Here is a 24181-nt window from a genome sequence, read left to right as displayed (position 1 = left end):
AAGTTGAGGAGGGTTTAATTTGAACGTAATGTAGAGAGTGAATAGTTGAGAACCTTGATTTACAGACAGTAAAATATCATAATATTGAATAGGAGGATACCCGGCAATTTCACTTGATATATTCATTAAGATCAGTCATCCCCATACTCTGTTTGGATATGCAGGCCTTCGACAGACATCTGGGAGACATTAATATTGCCTGCTTCTTCCATTCTATCGTGTGCTATGGCCACAAAAGTTTGCCTTTGTGTATGTTCCTTTATACTGAGATAGATGTGCGTTTATGATCAATGAATGGGTCAGCATATGCTTCCATGATCGCCAAATATCTAGTATTCTTATTAGATATTTGGATTGTTAGTAGAAAAAATATGAGACACGAAACATATTAAAATAAAGTAACTCGCTATTTATTTTTATATTATCTTACAGGTGGACTTGGTCACAGGTGTAACACTAAAGAGTATGATACATTGTTTGGCAGTAACGTACCTGCCAGAAAATAGAAAACGCTTCGGAGACAGAAGATTCAAAAGAAACTATTTCAAATAGATACAACTATGGGGATGGTTATTTATTACCATAGATTTGAAATAATTAGAATCAGTATAATAATTTACCCCTCTGATGTCCATAAAGAGGACTCCTACAAATCCCATGAACTTATCGTAAACAGCACCGTAAAATGTATTATCTATTTGACGTATACTCTTTATACATTTGATAATTCGCGACAGACAAGGGAAGTCGCTTTACAACTATGCTATCGTACGGACGGTTGCAATCGGAGATGCCCACATCTAGCACGGTTCTTGTTCATTTAAGGAAACCGTGCTAAACGGACAGCAATTCATTATCGTTTGGCAATGGCCAACAAGGATACTAGGGGGGGGGGATAAAAGGAGGGAATACACGCACAAATGCTTCAGAAGGACTGCAGGAATCTCAACACGAATTAAAAGCATTTATTAAAGAAACTTGGGTTTCTTAAAGACAGCGGTGTCGCCAAACCTTAAAAACGATCACCTATTGTATTCTCTTAAAGACTGTCCAATGTTTATAGGCTCGTAAAAATGCATTTTTTTACTACTACCGACCAAAAGGCTATAGGCATTCTATGGTAATAATAATAATTCCCCAAAAAAATAATTAAAAAAAAAGATTGTCAAACTTTTTCTTTCTTAACTTCTTGGAGAAAACTAAATGAATCGAAGCATAAATAAATAAATAAAATAATAATTTAAACACATTTAAAAATATTAACAAACATAAACAGAAATATTTACATTCTTGATATATATTTATATATATATATATCTATATATCTAGTTTTTTTTTTCAAATACTTTGAAGCTTAATTTAAAATAGCTCTATCTAATATCTCTAATAATTAACGAACATTAGGTATCTTTGTAAAGATTTATTGCTTCAAAACGATGAAAAAATAATAGTCTGATGTGTTTTTAGTATCAACGTAAAGTCACAGGGTGGATGATTCGTTTACTCTGGATACCAGAGATCATTGAATATTTTACACGCACTTTGAAGCAAAAATATCACATTTCTGGATATGTAAGCTAGCTTAATTAAGTTGGAGTTTCTAAACCCTGGTACATACATGATAATATAAGTTGTTTACGTCATAAGAATCATGTCCAACTTATAAGTGGAAATTGTAAGATACAAGTAGACGATTTTGTGTGGTGCTTCATTTACACTTAAAGATATATTTGGAAACATTCGTTTAGGAATTATTATCAGGCACATCATTACCAGGAGACAGTAAAGGTAAGAGTCGAAGTCCCTATATTTTTGCCTAGCGTTTTTTTTTTTTTCTCTATCGTTGTTCGCCCGTATTTTCGGAAGCACATTGGAACATTTAATGATAATTTGGAACTTGAACTGAATTTTTAATTCAGTCATAATTTATTATTCATTTTTATTTTTATTCGATGAAAAAATAAAATATTTCCCTCTAGCTAATTTCCTTCTATTGGATCCATCCACATTGGACAGGAATATTTTTCTTGTTTCTAATTTTCTAAAAAATAGACGTTCATATTCTAATTTCGAATCTTATCAACACCGGGAGGATTGCGATGTTTAGAGAAAATACTAAGTGGATATTTGGTTATTATTATTATTATTTTTTAATCCCACAGGATTTCATATCAAAACCACCGAAACAAAGATAAAGCCATTTAGAATTATCTTTGTTAGGCCTAACTTGTTTGAGATCAACTGTTAAAATATCTTGCAGTTACATCAAACTTTGTAACAACACTGACAAAATACGCAGTCATTTTACAAGGGATCATTAGACAGATGTAGCGACTAGTGGTACAGTTTTCATCGTACCAATTGTGATTTCTTAACAGCGTATTAAAGATTTACATGATTTGCATGATGTGCACATGCAAACCTTTAGAGCTCATCATGCATAAGTTCTAAATTTCTTTCTACTAAGAAATCAAAACATACCTATACGAGCTACAATGAAAAATAGATTACTAAGGAAAATAAATAAATATTAACAAATATCTGCAGTGTGACAAAGAAAAATAGCTATTCTGGAGGCAACTCAATCTATGAGCTTATTATTATCATTATTATATTATTTTTCATTTTCTTCTTCTAGAGATCTTTCTTTTAGATCCTTTGGTGTATGAAGTCTTAGATGAAGAGAACCCGTAGCTGACTTTTGCTTAATTCTGGTAGATGCTCAAATGGGGCACGGCAGTGACTTGAGGTAAGGAAGCGTACGTCAACAAACGTAGTTTCATAAACATGATGTGAAGTCTTAGTAGGAATGCAAGCATCACTCAAGATCCAATGCTGAGACTTGGTAACTTTGGTATGAATAGTTTACTCTGTAAAAAAAGAAAGACAAAATATTATTCATCATACACATGGGTTAATTCCCCGCTTAGCTCCATTAAGAAGTTTCGAGTAGTCACAGCGTTAAGTGTAACAGTGCTAAGCAGAGACTGATTTGCATATTAATTAATGTAAATTGCATTAATTCGGTACCAGTTCTACACTAACTGGTCAAAAATATACGGACACCGCTTCGTAGTGATGGATATGGCTATCTACACCCTCTGTTTAAAAAGAAACCGAACTTTTCGAAAATAGAAGAAACTAGTGGCGCCTCCTGTTGTATCTTTTTTGTTGTCGAAAGCAGCAACCTTCATTAGTGTTCTGTCAACTGTTTATGACATTTGTTTCATTAGAAGCCAAGTTATAGTGCCAAGAGTGACAGTGTGTGGTGACGAACGGTAGGAAAATGAGTTTCAAACAGAGAGCTGCGACTGACTTTTGTGTTAAACTTGGTAAAAGTTTTACCGAAATGCACAAATGCTTCAAACAGCATACGGTGATGAATGCGTATCCTCCCATACTCAAGTTTACGAGTGGTTTAAGCGATTTCAAAGTGGTCGTGAGACGCTTGAGAACGACGAAAAGCAGGGCCCGTCCAAAAACTGGACTGAGCGAAGTTAACATCCAAAAAGTGCGTGATTTCATCAAAGAAAACCCGAAACTGTCCGTGAGATTGATTGAAGATGAATTGGGAATTCCAAAATCAACTGTGCACAACATTTTGACCGAGAGTTTGGGCCTTCGTAAATTGAATTCGCGATTTGTTCCCCACGAGTTGACCGACGACCAAAAAATGTATCGAATTGAACACTGCAAGAACCTCATTAAAACCGCTCGTAAGGACTCAAACACTTCCTTGAAACGATCGTTAGTGGTGACGAAACGTGGTGTTTTGAGTATGAGCCCGAAACAAAGCGCCAGAAGTGGAAACCACCAGAAGAGGGGCATCCGAAAAAAAGTCGCTTGGAGAAGTCAAAAGTAAAGACAATGCTGATTTGTTTCTACGATTCCAAGGGCATTATCCACAAAGAATTCGTTCCGCCTGACCAAACGGTCAATGGTGTTTTATCTTGAAGTTTTGAAGCGATTGATAGCAAGAATTCGTCGCGTACGGCATGAATATCGTGACGACCGACCGTTCGTCAAAACACACTGTCACTCTTGGCATAATTCTGCTTCTAATGAAACAAATGCCATAAACGTGATAACTAATAAAAGTTGCTGCTTTCGACAACAAAAAGATACAACAGGTGGCGCCACTAGTCTTTCTTCTATTTTCAAAAAGTTCGGTTTCTTTTTGGACAGAGGGTGTACATCATAGGCATGGCTCATACAAGTATAAAAGAAAGCATACGGGCATACAATCTTCATCGACTAATATTAACAGTAAAATGGGCACTGAAGAACTTGGTAACTTTCGACGTGACACTATCATAGGATGTCACCTTTGCAATCACTCAATTCGGGAAATTTCTGCCCTACTGCAGGCTTCTCCCGATCAACTGCAAGTGATGTTATTATGAAGAGGAAACGCCTAGGAACAACACTAGCACAATCGCTACCTGGCAGACCACATAAAATGACAGAGCAGAACCACCGAGTGCTGAAGGTCTGTTCTGGAAAGGACTGCATTGAGCTAGCTGCTTACCATTGACAAACAGCTGAAATAGTTATAGTCGAATAGATTAGTGTCAAAATAATCAAGGGATCCTGTATTTTACTTGTAACTGCGTTATTTTCAAACTGGTTTATTTAAGAGTAAATGACTTTTCTGGAGGTGGGAAACTTTGTCTATCTGTCTATCACTTTTATCCGAGATCGCCTAACTTAGACTCGGTTGAAATGCTTTGTATTCAAGTACTTAATTAATTCACTAAATATTAATATTTATTCTGTAGCACAGAAAATGAAGATTGTCATACAGTACAAAGTTAAATTTATGTACAAGTGTAAATTTAACGAAGCACCCATCTTTGAGCATCTACTCTCTAAATAATAAAAGAGTTTTAGTTGTTTGTTGTGAACCAAGACAGATCATGCTTCCATGTTGCCATGGAGGCATGTCATACATTGTCTATATATATATATATATATATATATATAATACGATGAAATTAATAGTTTCAACTTATGCTATTGGTTATATAAGCTCTTACTTATTTTTTATTTATTAATTATTTTTTTAAATAAAGATCAACTGTAAATCTTTTTTGACAGTTCGAAAGTGTTCTAAGGAGCGCTAGTGGAAAAAATAAAAATAAAGTGACAAAACTGTAATCGAACACGAGAATTCAGCAGTTAAAAGTTTGGCTATACTCTACCCTTAAGTTATATAGCGAAAATTTAATAATTTCAAAGCTAATAACAAAAAACTATCATTCCTAAAATCTTAAAAGACTTACAAGTTGGAGTCTGATTCACCTATCAGAAGACTTTTTTCCATCCCAGCCTAGTCAATTTTTGCTGCAGGTGAGATGGTTTACCTCCTTCGAAAAACTTGGGTTTCTAAAACTGCAACTCATAAAAATGGACTGGGCACATATATGATATTGATGCAATAATATCAGTATAATTAGAAATGTAAAATGGCATTCGTTGCATGCCTTATGATCATCACCTTTTCGGCTGTGTCAGTCAGTAGAAATCAACTCAACTAATGGTGAAAAAAGATGGAGACTAGCTACTTATCAATTGTTTAAAGGGCTCGAAAATTTTCATCTACGCGCCCTTAGAAAAAACAAATGGGGTTTAAAAATAAAAAGCAAATAGTCTGTACTCGAAGTCATGGATAGCGGTTTCCTGCCTCAAAATTTTCTAAAGTTTAGGTCGAAAATAATAACTTTTTTTAGAAATTATAATTTTCATATAATTGTTATTTGTATTTAATTTATGTATAACTGTTGGTGTATTTATGTATATAAACTGGAGATCTTCCGTAGTTCAGTTGGTATCGACGATGTCCTTTGGTTAGAAAAAATCTGGGTTCGAATCTCGTCTGGTATGTGAAGAACCATCAGGACTTTTCAACTGAAGGTGAGTTAGCCGGTGGTATGGAGGTTAAGAGGTTTTTCCCCACTAGAAACTGTTTTAATCCCGCGAAACAAGTAAACAGGCCAGAAGACAATTCACTCTGTCACTATGTAGAGCAATAGCTGGCCTGGAACAATCATAATTAAGAATTTGCAGTCAAGATGTATTCAGTGGGAATGAGAGGACTCAATGATATCGATGAAAATAATCTCCATACCAAGATACCGTCATCACTGTCCCAATTATGGTCAACCGTGATTTGGTTGGCCAGAAACAAGCTGGTGGTGGTCATAATGCTTTGCCTCATGAGTATATATTGAACTATGAAGCAATGATTATGATAAGCTGCGTAGTCTGCTTGCAGGTGGACCATTCATGAGAAACTACATGGGAATTAGTAGTCCATGGGAGATAACCAAGTGGTGTTTGAAGGAAACTATAAATGATCGCATCTCAAATGTGAGGAGAATTAATCGCTGGGGTGTGAAATGGATGACTAAAGCTTTAAAAATGAGCTAGATAAAAATAAAATATTATAGAACTTATATCATGCGAAACGTGATGAGCAGTCATACGAGGAGGGCAAAGAATAGGTCAAGCGAATGACAACTGCGGTTAGGAAGCTGAATCCAAAATACGAAAAGTAGTTAGCTGATCGAGTTAATGGAAATCCGAACGAATTCTTTCGCTATGTGGCGATTAAAAGTAAAATTGATCACGGTAGAATAATCAATAAATAAATACCGCTGGTAGAAAAGTATCGAATGCACTGGAAATTGTTAAGGTTTTAAGTAGTCATTTTCGTAAGGTATGCATTCCTGACCGACCATTAGTTCTCCGGAATGTAGTTGGATCAAGATGAGATGGAATGGCAACTTTAGATATTAAAAATATTCAGAATTTAAGAATTATCAACACGTTAGCACAAGAATATTTTAATATTTGACAAATATTTCAGTCTGAAATTAGCAGACTATCCTCAGTGGCTTGATAGGAACAGTTTTTACAAGATGGAATACAAACAATTGATCATTCAAAAGTAGAACGAACCGCGTGATGTTACATTGTTCAGCACTAAAGAGAGGTAAATTTAATCCTAGGGATGAATAAATTATAGGTATCAATTCACAATGTCATACGACAATCTTAATTTATAAATTCAATTGAAGATAACATTAGACTAATATAAGAATTAGAAGGTCTCAATTGAGAACTTAGTGTGTTATCCGGATTAAACTGTCCCATATTTTTGACAAGGGTGGGCAATCATTTCGATTTAAGTTAGAGCGTTGAAGTAAGGCCTCAGCACTCTCTTTGAATAGGCGTTCGAATTTATAGCGACATCTGTGTAGAAGGCGAGTCCTGGTCGGGGAATGTTGTGGATTGTCTCTATCCCGTGTTGCGCCAATCCAGACTTATCGGATTTGTTGTGAAGAATGTAAGATTGATGTTCTTGTATTCTTTTGTCTATAGTGCGCCCGGTTTGTCCAACACATCTGTCGGTACGACAGATTGCAGTCACACGGCACTTGATATACACCAGGCAGCGACATAGTTGAACGTTTATCTTTAGAAGAGGGGAAGTGGCTGAATATTTTATTAATAGTGATATAAGTGGCTGTTAAATCATATTTCTTCAGAATTCTTGAAATTGGTTCTGAAATTCCAGAAATATATGGAATTGGAACTCGATGTATTGATTCTTTGTTGTTCTGGATTGGATTGTAGGAATCGAACAGATGTGTAGTTTTTTTCGGACAAGCCATTTAATTTCATGTAATGTTTGATAGTGGCAAGTTTTCTTTCTGTAATTCGTGGGGAGTTGAGCAATTAGTTCTAGTTCGTCGAATTAAGCATTTTATGATTCCTGTTTTTTGATAAGGATGATGTGCAAATTGTTTGAGAATGTAACGTCCAGTAAAAGAGGTTTTTTCTGTAAACTGTTGTTGTCAGAATCTCTGAAGATGAGCGGATGACCGATAAGTCTGGATTGGCGCAACACGGGATAGAGACAAGCCACAAAATTCCCCGGTCCAGGACTCGCCTTCTACACAGATGTCGCTGTAAATTCGAACGCCTATTCAAAGAGAGTGCTGAGGCCTTACTTCAACGCTCCAACTTAAATCGAAATGATTGCCCACCCTTGTCAAAAATATGGGAAAGTTTAATCCGGATAACACACTAAGTTCTCAATTGAGAACTTCTAATTCTTATATTAGTCTAATGTTATCTTCAATTGAATTTATAAATTAAGATTGTTGTATGAAATTGTGAATTGATACCTATAATTTAATACCTATAATTTATTCATTCTTGGATTAAATATACCTCTCTTTAGTGTTGAGCAATGTAACATCACGTGGCTCGTTCTACTTTTGAATGATCAGTTGTTTGTATTCCACCTTGTAAAAATTGTTCCTCTCAAGCCACTGAGAATAGTCTGTTAGTTTCAGACTGAAATATTTGTTAAATATTAAAATATTCTTGTGCTAACGTGTTTATAATTTTTAATTTCATGTCACAAGTGTCTCTCAAGAATAGAATATTCAGAATTTGATGCGAGAGATATCAGCACGTGTGTGCTAAAGGAATGCGCTATTTTTTTTTTAAGTTGCTCCCACCCACGAAAGGTTAATTGCAAACCTATAGTGCATTTGCACGGTGAGTGAGCTAAGGATTTTTTTTTTTCAATTTTATACTTTTCAAATTTTTTACAATACCGGAAACTTTGCTCTAAGAGAACAAACGTGGAATTTTTTTAAAGCCACTTCAGTCCTCCAATAAGCCGGGTGGTGGTCTCACACCAGAAGATGAAATACATTTCCCACCTAAAGATAATCATAAACATCCACACTCACGGCGGGATTCGAACCCGCAGCCTGTTGGTTGAAGAGTGGGTACGCCAACCAGGTCGGCAATTAGCTACACCTGGTTGCTTAATTTTAAGTGACCTAATTTTAGCCTCAACATGAATTATTCCTAACAAATGAAAGGAGGGCAGAATAATTCCTTTATAAAAGGTTGGAGCTAGGAGTGACGCAGGCAACTATAGACCAATATGGATCTCTAGGATAGTCATTAAGATATTAGACAGAGGCCGGTGAGAAATCGCATTCAGAGGTGGGTAGAAAACACTTTTTATAGAGGGACAGCACGGCTGCGTTAAAGGTTTTGCCAATCTACTCATGTTTAAAAATAGAGTAAGACCAGAGTTAAATAATTGGAATGAACACACGATAAGTCTTTTAAATTTTTTCAAGGGCACTAGACAGAATCCTACACAGGAGATTATTATCAAATTGCAACGAATGAGTTAGCCAAATAGGCTTGTGGTGGATTGGAGAGTGTCTGACAAGTGTAGCAAAGCAATGCATGGAGGAGCTGAATCTAAAGGAATGAAAATGAGTTGTGGATTATACCAAAAAGTTCTCTTGGACCATCCCTGCTTAACTTGTATATTAACGAATGGTAGAGAAATATTCAGCTGATCTCTGGAAAAATGTTAAGATTAAAGCACCGCAGTCCGATTATTATAATCATGGGAAGTCGCTTCAAGTGACTGATGAAATTAGAGACAGGTGGATTAAAGCTAGACCCTTAGGGATAATTGTGGCTTTCCAATGAATTAAAGTTTAGAGTCCATTGCCAAGGTGATTAAGACATCACATCGAATAACTATATTTGTAAAGAACACTACTTGCAGGAATAAGGAAGTTATTCTCCTACTTAACAAGTCCTTGATAGGACCGCATCTGGACCGATGTGCTCATATATGATCCCCCGAGTTCCACGAAAATGAGGAAATAGTGGAAAAGGTTTAGCATCGGCTAGACAAAATCATATCTGGCTTGTGGAACCTTACATAGGAAGGTAGACTGAAAGATTGTAGCCCTCAAAGTTTGGGAAACAGATGGAGAAGAGGAGATATGGTAGAAACATGCAAGATAGGAAGTGGCTTTTACAGTATATATATTGGGGATATTTTGTAGTTTATGGCAAGTAGGGAAGAATGAGAACTCCGGGTTCTTTTCATGACATGTAGTGAAGAATAAGCTGCCAGTAAACATGAATTCCTTGGCGACTATTTCAATAGTACCGAGAAATTACACCTTCCAGAGCCTTCCCTCGATAAGTTCCTAACACTTTGGAGGTACCCACTTTTAACAATAACACACATAACCCTCGATTTACACGGTACTCGAATTGCATGATTTCGGTTTTTACACTGTTGGAAAAAAAGGAGCAAATTTTCGTTTTACGCGGTACGATTTCAGTTTAACACGATTTAAGAAGAAAAAAAAGTGTGTGCATTGTATCAAAGAGCTATGCAGATCTCCTTATACTAATTGTTATGGATTTTGTGCCCATTGGTAGCATACAGCTATTGAGTATGCATTGTTATTCTAGTATTATAGTACCCTGAGGTATCAGTCTGCCAGACACGTGCGTGCAATTTTTAGATGTAAATATTAAGCTGTAAAATTATATTCTATACAATGTGGATTTAAATGATCCATTATTATAAGCATATAACTGATCCACCAATTAGTTATTAACGTAAATTGTTTGAAATAATAATTACGTTAACTATTAGAATTTATAATTTAGAATAAACACTTTAGAATTTATAATCCTACAATATAAATTATATTATATATAAAGTGTTTTGAATGATACTCATTATACCCACCTTTTTCTTGGTTCCATTCAAGTATTCTTTATACATATCTGATCTCAAATAACGGGCGTAACTATCGCTTTTCATCAGCTGGTAGAGGTGTGCCTACAGGAGAATGAAATTACACACAAAATGATTCACATAAATTTAGTAAACATTAAGTAGGATGAACGCAAAAAAGATAGTTTAACGATCGGATAACAAGATTTGGTTTACTGTTATGGGTGTAGTCCGCTGTCTTACTTCAAGCAAAGAATTTATAACCTGCAATTGACATCGATTCTTGATATTATGTGTTTCATTCCCAGAGGGCAGCACTAGTGGGTTGATGTTATCGTCTGGAAGTTACAATAACAAAAATGACTTCGTGTTAACAATAAGAGGATGTAGGTCAATAATATATAACCTAATAAAAAAAAAAAAAACGTTTGGAACCAACTGGGCCGTGATTTACCACTGCAAAAACAAACATCTGCTGGTTATAACTCAACTTTGAGTTGCTTTATGTTGTAACTGGATACGTTTCTTATTCTGAACTATTTTTATTTCTCCAATTTTTATTTACGTATTTATTACCGACGCGAATCTCTTTGCTTTGTTCTTCAAAGATGGCGAAGACGATTCTGGAAAAACTCACATGTCTTAAGAAACATAAGCGTTGAGCTAACGACGCAATCATACTGTTGAGTGTGCTATTGTGTTAAAAAAAAAAAAAAAATTGCTAGTCGGCACTTTCTTTCTACGGACGATGACGTCACTGCCTTATGAGTTTCTTGAAAAGCTGTCGTCAGATGTTTTTCGTTTCACATTTGTGTCGATCTCTTTACTCGCTACAATGTTTCTGGGTAACGTTTCCGTAATTGGGTTCTTCTTTGTCGTCGAAATGTAGACGGCTTGTAAAGCTTTCGCTTATTCGTCCTTTTAACACACGATACAGATACTCGACTATGCAGCCGTTTCTGTCACTAATAATTTGTATTTGTTTGAGTGATATTGATATTAATAGCTTTTACTACTTAGAGACCTTTTACAATGCAACAGTGGGAATTAAACTACAGCTTGTTGGTGTGAAGATTATCCCTAACATTATCAGAAAATTGATATAAATATTAATTTTGTTGTTATTTATTAATTGAAATCAAATATCTTATATAAAATCTTAAAGGAAATATATATATATTAGTATTTTAATATTTAAAATTTTTATATTTTTAAAAATTATTATTATTTAAGAATATTTATAAACACACCCTTTTCTTGATAATATAATTGTTAATGATATTTTTATAGGAAAAGAAACTTCTTTACTGGAATGGCGGGTAGGTGAGGAGGAGAAGGATGAAAGTTCGTTTTTTAGGATTTCCTGGGTGACAAATGGCAATGCTGTAGTCAATGAAGTTTAACTGAGGTTCGGCTGTTGCTGTTACCCTGCCGAGTTTGCGAGAGTTCGCTCTCTTAGGGTTTTTGCCTTAAGGGAGCAATTTGAGTCTCCGGGGAAAGTGTTCTCCGGCACGGCCCGCTGAGGGGTTCTTGTCGGTGAATTATTTTCTTCGGAATGAGCGGTTCTGCTCGGTGGTCGAGTTTTACTGAGTGGAACCAACGCGGAGATTTGGACGGTCTTTCGCCCACGAATGAGTGGCCTAGAGATCGTCTGATTTTTTGAGATTTTACCTCTTTACTTAAACAGAGGACTTCCTGGGTGACAAATGGCAATGCTGTAGCCAATGAAGTTTTAAGTGAGGCTCGGCTATTGCTGTTACCCAGCCATGACTAGAGATTTTTAGCTCAATTACACTCCATCCACACAGATTTACTTCATTCAGATGACGGGATAAAGAGTCAAGGGCTCAGTCCATCTCCCAGTTCTTTTAAGAACTTCATTACTGACATTGGCTCCTAGTTCTTTGTAACACAGAGAACTTCTTGTCAGAAGAAGAGAATAATCAACCAATGCCTCAAACACAGGAAAAGAACGAACACATTAATAAAAAGAGAAAAACAACCTACCATTGTAACAGATGATATTCTCACTGAGATCAAGGATAACAATTCCAAGGAAAGAATACCGCCAGTCATAGAGGTCACTAGTTCAAGTTTTCATGAACTATAAAAGAACATCACATCAATATGTACTGGACAAAAATACAGATGAAGGCATCAGAATACAATCTATTATAGATCACAGAAACTTAAGCAACCTCCTTGATAATCAGAAATTACCATACCACACATATGTCCTTAGCACCCAGAAAACTGTGAAAGTTGTCCTCAGATGCATTACTGAATCGATCCCATAGAAGAAGTCACCAATGATCTAAGAGTCATCAATGCTATTAGTGCAGGTACAAATCAATAAAAACCATATTATATTATCGATGTTACGGCAGTTTGTGGCCTCGTAATCACCCGCGAACCCTTACGACGGAGGGCATGAACAAGCCATGGTCACAGATGCCAGAAATTTGATCATGCACAGAAGCACATGTAAAAAAAAAAAAAAAAAAAACTAAGACTACACGGCCTCATCTCACTCTACTAACTTCAGAGTATGCAGTTTCCATCCAAATAGTCGTAAATCAGGCAAAATGCACAAATTTCCCTTCAACTTTCCACATATGAAAAACAATGCTTCCCCCACCAAACCAACCTGGAATCCTGTCTCTTTCAGGATAGGGAAGCATTGTTTTTCACAAAGTCGAAGGTTGTACACTAGTTGGACATAACATCACCAAAGAAGATACCATGCATTGAGAAATCTTACAATGCTGACTACAACCCAGTTGTCGTCATTGCCACATCACTAATTGATATATTAGTTGATTTCAGCAAAACCAGTCAGACTCTGCAATCCACAAAAAGATTAGCCAACCATACCCGCTCAATTTTAACTACACTAAGCAATCTATAAAAAACTAATCGCTCCACGTTCACTACTGATCGCTTATTTGAACGCCAACGGACTAACAAATAAAATCCTCGAAATGCAGGAATTTGCCACCGCCACAGTCCTGAAATAATTCGGGACTGTGAGGGTGGCAAATTCCTGTCCAGACTAGTTGCTGGACAGAAAAGCACCGCTATCTATGTTAAACACTACTTCATTCATAATGTAATATCTATTCCGAAAACTAGAAGCCTAGAAATCACCAGAAATCGAAGTTCAGACCAACAAAGCAGGAAAACTCCAAGTCCACATAGCCTACAACTCACCGAACAAGCCTGTACTAGTCACAGATGCCAACGCCATATTAGGTACCAAAGAATCCGTCATCGTAACAGGCGATCTATCCTGCCTGAAATAGTAAATCAAGAAACCGTAACGAAAGAATATCCATTGCATACATCACCTCCAACAATACACCATTTACAGGCCTATCAGAACCCACAAATTTCGGAACTTACGCGAATCGAGATAGTCCATCCCTAAAATATCAGACATCAATATCAGCGGTAAACAACCTCACTTCAGACCACGATCCACTCCACTCATTATTTTATGGGAGGAACACCCACGTGTTATCTCTAAAGACATCAGATCTGTACTAATCATCAGAAGAAAGGAAGATATTGATACAGCAATAGCTAATCTCACTAACCAAATCAACGCTGCCTTAGCGGCAGTCACCAGGACTACAACTCATCTTAAGTCAAATCGACTCTCTGAGGACATCATGCAGTTAATCAGAGAAAAGAATAAAGTCCAGAAAATATATCACAAGACATTGGCTCCCCCCAAGACTGAAAAATCCTCAATAAAGTTACCAAGTTCTGACAGACCCTCAAGAATTATCGAAATCAACAGCGGGAAAGAATTATGGAAGTTTCTTAAAATGTTACGCCAAAACCGAAAATTAACTACCCCGAATTCAAGGCGAACGGTTGTTCGTATATTTCGATGGTGATAAAGCAGTTTTCTCGCAAACACTCAGAAAAATAGCGCAACTCAATGTCAATTTTGTCCACAACATCTACCAGTGTGTCCATCGCACATTAAGCCAGTCTACCAATCCAGAAGAGATCCGTCCTACCTCTCCAGCAGACGCAATCAACATTATTAAGAATCTCAACAACAGAAAAACACAAAGCCCTCAGTTTGCTACCACGCAAAGCCCTCATGCATCTTATCAGCATCATAAACGCAGTACTAAGATTACAGTATTTTCTTCCCTCTGGAAAATTGCAGATATCATCATGATTCCGATGCATAAAATTGGAAAAGCTCCACATTTCCCATGGCAAACATAAACAAAATATTTCGGTGTTTACGTAATTTACGCAAACATAACCCCCAAAAAGCCAACTATTAATTTATCAGGCGACAATAAGGCCGATACTTACCTATGCAGTGGGAGCTGAAGAGACCTTAACAAAAAAAAAATCAGCCTCGTTTATTTGGGACATGATGCTTTTAATTGCCTAGTTAAATGGCTTATAAGTTGGGAAACAATATTACAATGAAAATGACAAAGGAATTTTACTGGTTCATTCTTCACAGCTGAGCAGTGCAGCATCATTTAGATTCTCCGAAAAATATTCAATTGGAACTTCTATCTCCCAACATTACATCCTTACTACAGCCAATGGACGTGGAAATCATAAAAAAAATTCTGAAGATCTTTTATCATGAAAATTCGGTAAATTACATAATTGAAGAAAATCTACTGACATCGTCTTCAGCACTTAAGGAGGTCAACACAAAAGGTCTTTTGCGAGCAATATATGGCCGATAGTTGGCGAGGAATAAGCAACTTATTCATTGTGGTTTTAAGATTCAATCCTGGATATCCCCGAAAACGATTTCCTATTAGAAGTGAACCCCCATCAGAAAATATGAAATTGCATCCATCGACGACAGCTTTTGATGCTGTAATGAAAATGAAGATTTTGAGGACGAATAGTAACAAAACACATAAGAAGACATTAGAAGAACATGAAAGTGATGAGGATGACACTCCCGAGCTTAAACTAGTGACTAAGCAGGACACTAGAAGATTTATTGCTGGATTACAACTCTATTTTATGCAGAAAAACAGGGCTTCGTCTATACCGACTGAACCTTTTAAACTGTACGTGAAATTTCGTGTAAATGAGGCATCGGTTGATTAATTGATCCAAACCATGCTATTCCCGATATGGCTCCATTAACTGGAATCCACTGTATATACAAAAGTTTACTGTTTACATAAAAAGTATAAATAAAATATAAAAATATTTTCTTAAATAATAATAATAATATACCGAAAACCTAAAATATAATGCAGATATTAACATACAACATTCTATGACGTACTCGAAAGTGTTTATTCTTTGTTTTTCATTATCTAGAATTACAACTTACCAAGCTTGGAAGCGAAAGCTTTTGGCTCGAATAATATTAGCCAGAGATAAATTTTGTGCTTTTTTTTGCGAATTTCCGAAATAAGGCGATTCAGTAAGCTCCCCCCCCCCCCCGAAGAGCAATTTCAAGGCAAAAAAAAAAAAAAAGGTGTGGGAATAGCGAGTTCAAAAAAAAAAATAAATAAATAAATAAACTTAGAGTCTAACGAACGCGCGCGCGCACACACACACACACACACTGTTTCATAAGGTAGGGTAAAGTAGGATAAACCCCCCAACGGACTTCTTGTCCTCTGTTTGTGTTGGTTTGTTATCTGTTATTTGGAATTCTCCAGTCAGAGAGAGCGCCGTGGATTTTTCTATTTCCTCCGACACCGTGGTAGTAGTCCGACCGACATCAGTCACTTCCGAAGGTAGCAATTTCACGTGCAGTATTCGATTTAACCTGTGATGGACAGGACATTACTACGAATCATACGGCAATCGAAACTATTGATCTAGCGGCAGTCAATAAGTAGCGGGACCGACGAAGAAAACGGCGAAAAAATTTCGCAACTACGGAAAATGCGAACGACAGTTTGAGATTGATAAGCAATTTTATCTTTCACTTCATTCCTGCTGAAAGATCTGTTATTCTCTCTCTCTCTCTCTCTCTCTCTCTCTCTCTCTCTCTGACCATTACTCTACTCCAAATGAAGCCAAAGAAGGAAAAAAAGTCCGAAATGCTAAGCAGAATGTTTAATCGCTTACCTCCTATTAATGCTAATTATTACTTCATTGACAAATATCCATATAATTCACCTTTATGAATAAATGCAACCTGATTGGCTTCATTCTACATTACGACGAAGCAAACAACATAATTATTTTATGTAAAAATATTTGTAAATATAAAATTAGTTAATAATATAAATATAAAAAAATAATTTTAGATATTTATAATTAAAAAGGCTTTTTTTTTTAAACTTATATTTCTTAGTTAACAGTATACACCAAATAATAATCGATATAATTTTACATTAAAAATTCAGAAGTCGAGAATTATTCAATTCTTGCTCCATAGAGACACAAATATTCCATATATTCTCTCTTATCTACAATCCTTAGCTTCCAAGTTTTTTCTAAAGACGTCCACACACCCCAATGATTTGATTCAACAAGCTGCAGCATATGAGCCAACGGACATATTCAAATATAGAAGACCAAAAACTATATTAGCCTCCTATAACGATGCATAATCTCCATGCCCATTCAGGGCGAGCAAACTGCTCGTAAATTTTACCCTCACTGTAACCACGACAGATAGCGGGGAATATGAAAAGCATCTTGCTTCACCCTTAAAGACATAAATGTCAATTGTCAATTGTCAATTATTCAATTCGTGAGAAAGTAATCTGGAGAAGATTAATGAGTAATGCTTAATTCGATGCGAATACACTCAATTGATAGAAACCGTTTTCAATAATGGTTTCTATCAACATGGTGAAGACTTTACATCGAGTAAAAAAAAAAGTGATTAAATGTTCTGCTTTACACGTCTCTGCTGTTTTCTCGACCGTTAATTAAAATAAAATAAAAAAAGAATGATTGATTGGTTGATATTATAGGGAGGCAACTAAGTTCATGCGTCATTGGCAGAACTGCATGTGTTCTGTCGATTTATCTGTTTTCGAGCGAAACTAAAATAAAGAAATCTGTTTGGGTAATTATAGAGAGAAAGACATGTTAGTTAAAAAGAGATGATAAAAGGCATGTAAACAGTAACGTAGAAAATGCATAAACCGCATTATGTTTACAATAGATTACACAGACGACAGGTTCGATATCATTAAAATAAACTCATATACAAGCAAAATCGGAATCATTGAATAAAACAACTGTGATGTTCTTTAAGTGAACAGCCGATGCTGCGAAGGTAAAATCAATCAACATGAAAAAAATTCAAAATGTCACATGCTTGGGAACAAATGTAGAACACTGAAAGTGGGACTGATAGAGATATAATAGAAAGAAAGCAAATAATACTTTAGGAAAATTCAATAATATATGGAAATCATCTAAATATTACGATAAAACCAAAATAAAGATCTTTAACAGCAATGTTAAGGCAGTCTTATATGGATATCGAGTAGGATTAAAAAAACAGGAAGCTAGATTAAATAGTTTTAAAACAAGATGTTTGGCAAAATATTAAAAATATTTTCGCCTTAACGTATAACAAACATAACAAATCACGTATTATATAGAAGGGTTGAGAAAAAAAAAAAAAAAAAAAAGTAGACCTATCACCAGCGAAATAAACAACTTTGAGAATGAATTGGTTATCTACTGAAAATGGATAGCAGGGAGATTCCAAGCGTAGCATTGACATCGATTCAGGAATGAAAAAGGGAATAGGCAAAGGACTAAATTAATTTGACCGGGAATGACAGGAAAGGAAAGAATAATGACTGGTCGGAAGAGCAGTAGAATTAGTGGCACAAAGACCGAGGTATCCGAAAGAAACGGATCTCAGCCTTATGGGTCACGAATGGATAAGTAAGTAGGTACCATGACAGTACCACGACTATGATGGAAATTTCCATCATAGAAATAAAACTTTACCATATGCAAATAAAATGTGGAATATTTCTCGTTTTAATTAAGATCTACAATAGAATGAGAAAGGAAGCAGATTGTTGCGTGCTGTAGTATTTCCTTTGTGCAATTCGTATTAAGACTTATAAACAAAGTATAGAAAGACTTAGCAAACAGCTGCTGAATCTCACGAAAACTCATCCTTTAAGGAACAAATTAAAGCGCCCCCCCCCAATTGCCACTAACTCAAAAACAAAAAAATAAAAAACAAACTACATTTTAAATGCTACAGCATCCTCAATAACCTTCTCTGAAAGATAACAATGGGCTTAGGGACTGGTCTCCGTTCAAAGCGTTAGAAGACTATTGATTGAAGCAATTTCGATTGTACTTTTTTCTTCGGATGAAAGTAATTAAAAGGGAGTGGAAAAAATAAGTCGGCATTAGGAAAAGAGAGAATTCGAGTCTTTTTCTGTAAGAGGGAGGGAAGCATTTAGTGGTAAAGATGTTGCTATGATAAGAGACGACCATTAGTACATACTTCTTCTTCTTGATTATTTTCTGACTTCAGTGGATAAACGCCAACTTAACAGAACTTGTTCTAACCTCACCAACATGGATGACACCGAGTTAATCATGGGATGAATTACAGTACACTTCAACTATCCACCCATCAGTTAAAATCCCACTAATCAATTAAACCCATCCATTTCGGAATGCTAATTAAGTCTCAAACTAAGAGCTTCGACTTGATTATGGCAATGACTGATCGCCTTTTTTCAAAAATCTGCTCCCGATATCTGAAATTCTTTCCATTGACAATGATTTTGTTTATTTAAAAATTCATTTGTTAACTGAGATTATTTTTTAACAAATTTTTGTTAAAAACTTAAGTTGCTGCTGATTTTCCTTAACAAATAATTAAAATAAGTTACTTACCGCTGCCTCTTCAAAAGTCCATCTGTCAGGATTTTCCATGTTTCGTTTTGTAATTTCATAGCTTTTGGAATCTATATTTACAGGGGTATTAGCATCAGAAGCCAAATATTCGCTGAAATGAAAAAAAAAAATAAATAAACAATTTAAACAAAAATATACAAATGCTGAGTATTTATAGTTACGGTAGTAGTTGATGTGTTATGTAACTGCTGAGTTCATCCGGGACACAATTTATATTTCATATTTTAGGCAACGTACGCCTCGCACACAAGATAACAACGAACAAAACAAATTATACTAGAAATCTTGACGTATTAATTATGGGGAAAAAATCTAAAACTTTATTGGTATATGAACATATTATTATTATTATTATAACAAAATAGATATGTTTTGATAGGTACTAAATGATTTCTCAAGTAGTTTATTTGCGATAGTTTGAACGCAATATTCGACAATCAAAAGAATTTTAAACTGGAAATTTTTTGATTCAGCATTTTAGTAAAATATTTAATACATGAAACGTAACGAATTGTTTCAATTTCAAACAGCAGAAGGATTTCGCTTTTACGACCTAAACAGTTCCTGTAAAACCGATGTTAAGTGAGACGTCGCAAATCGAACCGTAGTTCCCCATAGACTTTATGTTATGAAACGAGGTTACGTTCTTGGGAATAGTTCGAACTCTGTAACATCATATAATATCAACTTTTTGTGTATTATTTAAGCTTGTAAACTTTGTGTGTGTGTGTGTGTGTGTAAACTTTAACCGTGACTCCTCCCTCTCGCACCTTTTAAAATGATCTGGGCACAGGGACTAAAGTGTGATGGGCTTTTGAAAACGTAAATATATAAGCAATATTTTGTGGGGTAAAACTCGATCACTGGATTAAAAAAACCATGTTGATTCAGTTAGAAATCATTCGTACTAATTAAGATGTTTTATTCTCGTTTGTGCTCTGTGATCCCAGTCAGTTGGTAACCTCGGACAGAAGGATACACGTCCCAATCATCTCTGTGGTTCATCATTTCATATATTAATAATAATAAAAAAATATTAACTATAAAGTGAATGCTTACCATGTAATACTTATAAGTTAAAGCAAGTTTTATATTATGAAGTTTGATAATTTTTTTTATACACCAAATAAAATTTTAATACTATTTTTATAAATAGTTTAATGTTAGCTCAGTGGCTGTTCTGGATGAGGAATCAATCGACCGTAAGATGCCCATATAGGGTAACGGATGGCAATGCTGAACCAATGAAGTTTAACTGAGGTTCGGCTGTTGCTGTTATCCTGGGTAAATGAGTTCGCTCTCTTAGGTTTTGACCTAAGGGAGCACTTTGAGTTACCGGGGAAAGTGTTCTCCGTCGCGGCCCGCTGAGGGGTACGTGCCGGTGAATTATTTTCTTCGGAATGAGCGGTACTCGAGTTTCACTGAGTAGAACCAACGCTGAGATTTGGACGGTCTTTCGCCCACGAATGAGTGGCCTAGAGATCGTCCGATATTTTTGAGATATCACCTTTACTTACACATACGGTGATTGATTCATTCAATCCAATACTCTTGGAGGGTAATGGATGGCAATGCTGTAGCCAGTGAAGTTCTAACTGAGGCTTGGCTATTGCTGTTACCCTCCTGCCATGATCAGAGCTTTAATTTAATAGCTCAATAACACCTTATCCCTACACTGTCCTCTACAGATAACGGGGAATATGAAAAGCATTCTTGCTTCGCCCCTTTAAGCCAGTCCTTATAAGGACTATAAGGAAGTGGCTGTTCTTTTCTCAACCATATGCCTCGGAATACGCAACGGAGCCGGGCATGTCTCTTAGGGATCCACGATGACCTCTGGACCCAGTAACGAAAGTAGACACAATTCTGAGTCGGCTGTTAGTTGCCGGCCGAAACGGTCAAAAGAGCCATTGAAATGAGAGTTAATGAAAATAATTCCCGGTGGCTATATATATATATATATATATATATATAGCCACCGGGAATTATTTTCATTAACTAGGCTTCAGGGGGGAGGAGACCCACCCCACCTGAATCAGATGGAAGTGATATATATATATATATATATATATATATATATATATATATATATATATATATATATATATATATATATATATATATATATATATATATATATATATATCACTTCCATCTGATTCAGGTGGGGTGGGTCTCCTCCCCCCTGAAGCCTACGGCGCCCAATCCCCGTATTTCGGACTGGTAGGCCGGTTTTCCTTGAATTCTGATGACTCGAATTTTGAAGACTCGGCACTCAGGTAGCCCCTGAGTTTTAAAACGTTTCAAATAACTTGACAAAAACGTTACATATAAACGTTACAGCCTACATCCGTTTCAAGCCGACGTCACATCCGTTTTCTAATTTCAGCTTATCATTTTATAGTACAGAGTAGATATAGTATTTTAAAGCATGAATACGTTACGTGTTCATGCTTTAAAAATTCTAAAAATTATCAGAATTTTAGTTTGGCAAATGCCATTTGGAAATGATTGAAACGTGGCTCTTAATGCCACAGACGAAGTCGTATTTCCTCTTAGTCACGTATTTCAATATCTCAATTATTACATTCTGCTGATAGTCACTGTAATATTTACCTGCAGCGCTTTGAATTTTGATAGTCTTTCTTTCTCTTAGTGTAATGCATCGATATTTTAGAATCCTTAAAAACACGCAAACATGAAAAATAAAAGTATTGATAAAAATGAAATGGCTTGTTTTTTCATGTGAGGGAGAAAAGTACTTAACTAATTTACAGATACACCATATTTTTTCTCCTATCGCTTTATCATTTCAGCTTTTACCACTTTTTATTTCAAAAAAATAAAAATAAAATAACTGTTTTGCTTCTTTTATTATGTTATTAATGTTGCTTTTCTTTCTATAAATTCACTTGACTTTGTAGATTATCCTTTAATAGTTATTCCCTAATCACATTAGGAAACTAAAGGCGTCTTGTAACAACTCCCTTCACACAAAGCTATAAACAGAAAAAAAAATACCTTGTTAAAATGCCCACTTACTTCCAGATTTCTTGTACTTTGATTGGAACGTCTTTGGATAGAACCTGCTTTAATTCCTGAACAGCATCCCAGAATCTAAAAGAATAGAATGAAGTAGAGTTAAAAATATTGAGTTGTATGAATCTTATTAAAGTGCATATTTTAAAATCAAAGAAAATTTTGGTTGGTTTCTTGACAAGGAATTTGCATTGCTTTCCCTATGTTTTTGTCAATATTTTGTTTATAATTTTTATTTTTCATCTATATTTTTATGTTGCAAATTATTAACTTAAAATTATATTTGTTTATTAAAGCATTTTCTTTATATCACAAATTATAATAACAAAATAAAACTAACACCCTTTACGATATTTCATAATTTAGTTTAAATTATGAAATATCACAAAATGTATACGAATGTTACTTCGATTTTGTTTATGACAAGTTCCACTACAGTATTATATTATATATTATATACAGAAATATTATATTATATATTATATACAGAAATATAGCAATCATTTTGGCAACTTTCTGATGATTGATTATTTTTCGATTTTGATTTAAATCTTTCTTAATAATATAAGGAAGCTTTTGCGTCTATTATTTGTATAATTTTACATAAAACAGGCGGATTGTCTTGGCTGATGAAAAAAATACACACGTCAAAATATACACACATGTACTCGCAGCCAGTTCAGTAGCTCTTAGAATGTCTATGGAGTTGTAGACTTCCAGCGTGTACAACAACAACAGCAAAAAAAAAAAAAAAAAAACCTTAACATTATTTCTAAATTAGCGTCTCGGTAGTAGCAGGGTAAACAATTCAAGAGAATTTTTTATTATTATTATTATTTTTTTTTTTTAGAATAAAAGAAGGGAAAAAATTGCTAAGCGCCAACTTCTTTCCAGAGACATCTTTTCATTGTAAATTAAACTATGAAACCAAGTTTTTTTTTTTTTTTTTTAATATTGACGTCACTTAAGCACTGATTGAGTATTGTAGTCGCGAAGATCTTCCATTCATAATTCATTATATTGCTCTAACGTAAACAAATGAAAAAAAAAAAAGTTTGAAAGTTAAGTAACCTCACAATTTGAATTTTTTTTCTATACTGAGAATAGTTCACTTCTCCAGAGTAAGTGCCCTACTTGGCATTATAATGTAAAACCAATTTTTGAGATGTCTTAAAGTCTTTGTATATAAATTTTACTTTTCGTGTGTTAGAGTAAAATACGAAGACCTATGTCATAGTTGTTTAGAGTTGATTTGGAATGTTTTGGATTAGGGCCCCCACAACTAAGGCTACGAGTCCAGTATATTTGACTGTTATTATGTTATTTTTGGCTGGTATGTAAGATGAAAAATTTGAAATTTCTGGGAGAAAATCCTTCCATCTTTATGAAATAGAATAACTCACCTTCAGTTGAAAAGTCCTTTATTTGCTTGCTAGACGGTATTCGAATCCAACCTTTTCCAACAAAATGGAATTTTTTTTACTAAATGTACTATAGGCACCATTTTTTAAATTTTTCAGGAATACGTAAAAATAAAGGCAAGTATTGTGTCTGTCAATTTCATGCAGTTTCTGTCAATTTCAGGTCATTTTTTCTGTTTTGCAGGGCAGGGAGAGACCAGTTGTAATTATGAGAACTATTTAAGACAATTTTATATCGTGTAGTATCAAAGCGAACTCA

At 35.1% G+C, this 24181-nt stretch overlaps 1 protein-coding gene across 1 annotated transcript in view; it reads right to left on the bottom strand.

Moving 5' to 3' along the window:
• Positions 1 to 1540: 1540 nt before the first annotated feature.
• LOC150097596 (regulator of G protein signaling 7-like) overlaps positions 1541 to 24181 on the bottom strand; it is a 198394-nt gene continuing 175753 nt past the window's right edge. Inside the window, exons 13-16 of the mRNA XM_090406784.1 lie at positions 22505 to 22579; positions 19442 to 19553; positions 10601 to 10693; positions 1541 to 2870 (exon numbers count right to left, since the gene is read on the bottom strand). Coding sequence (XP_090262910.1) covers positions 2823 to 2870; positions 10601 to 10693; positions 19442 to 19553; positions 22505 to 22579 — 328 coding nt within the window. The 3' untranslated portion in view covers positions 1541 to 2822. The remainder of the gene's footprint in view (positions 2871 to 10600; positions 10694 to 19441; positions 19554 to 22504; positions 22580 to 24181) is intronic.

This window comes from Typopeltis vanoorti, chromosome 17, assembly GCF_054136105.1.
Source record: "Typopeltis vanoorti isolate ZY-2024b chromosome 17, IOZ_Tvanoo_1.0, whole genome shotgun sequence".
In the NCBI taxonomy this organism is placed as follows: domain Eukaryota; kingdom Metazoa; phylum Arthropoda; class Arachnida; order Uropygi; family Thelyphonidae; genus Typopeltis; species Typopeltis vanoorti.
The sequence above is the reverse complement of the archived record's forward strand: the minus strand, read 5'-3'. Positions and strand labels throughout refer to the sequence as shown.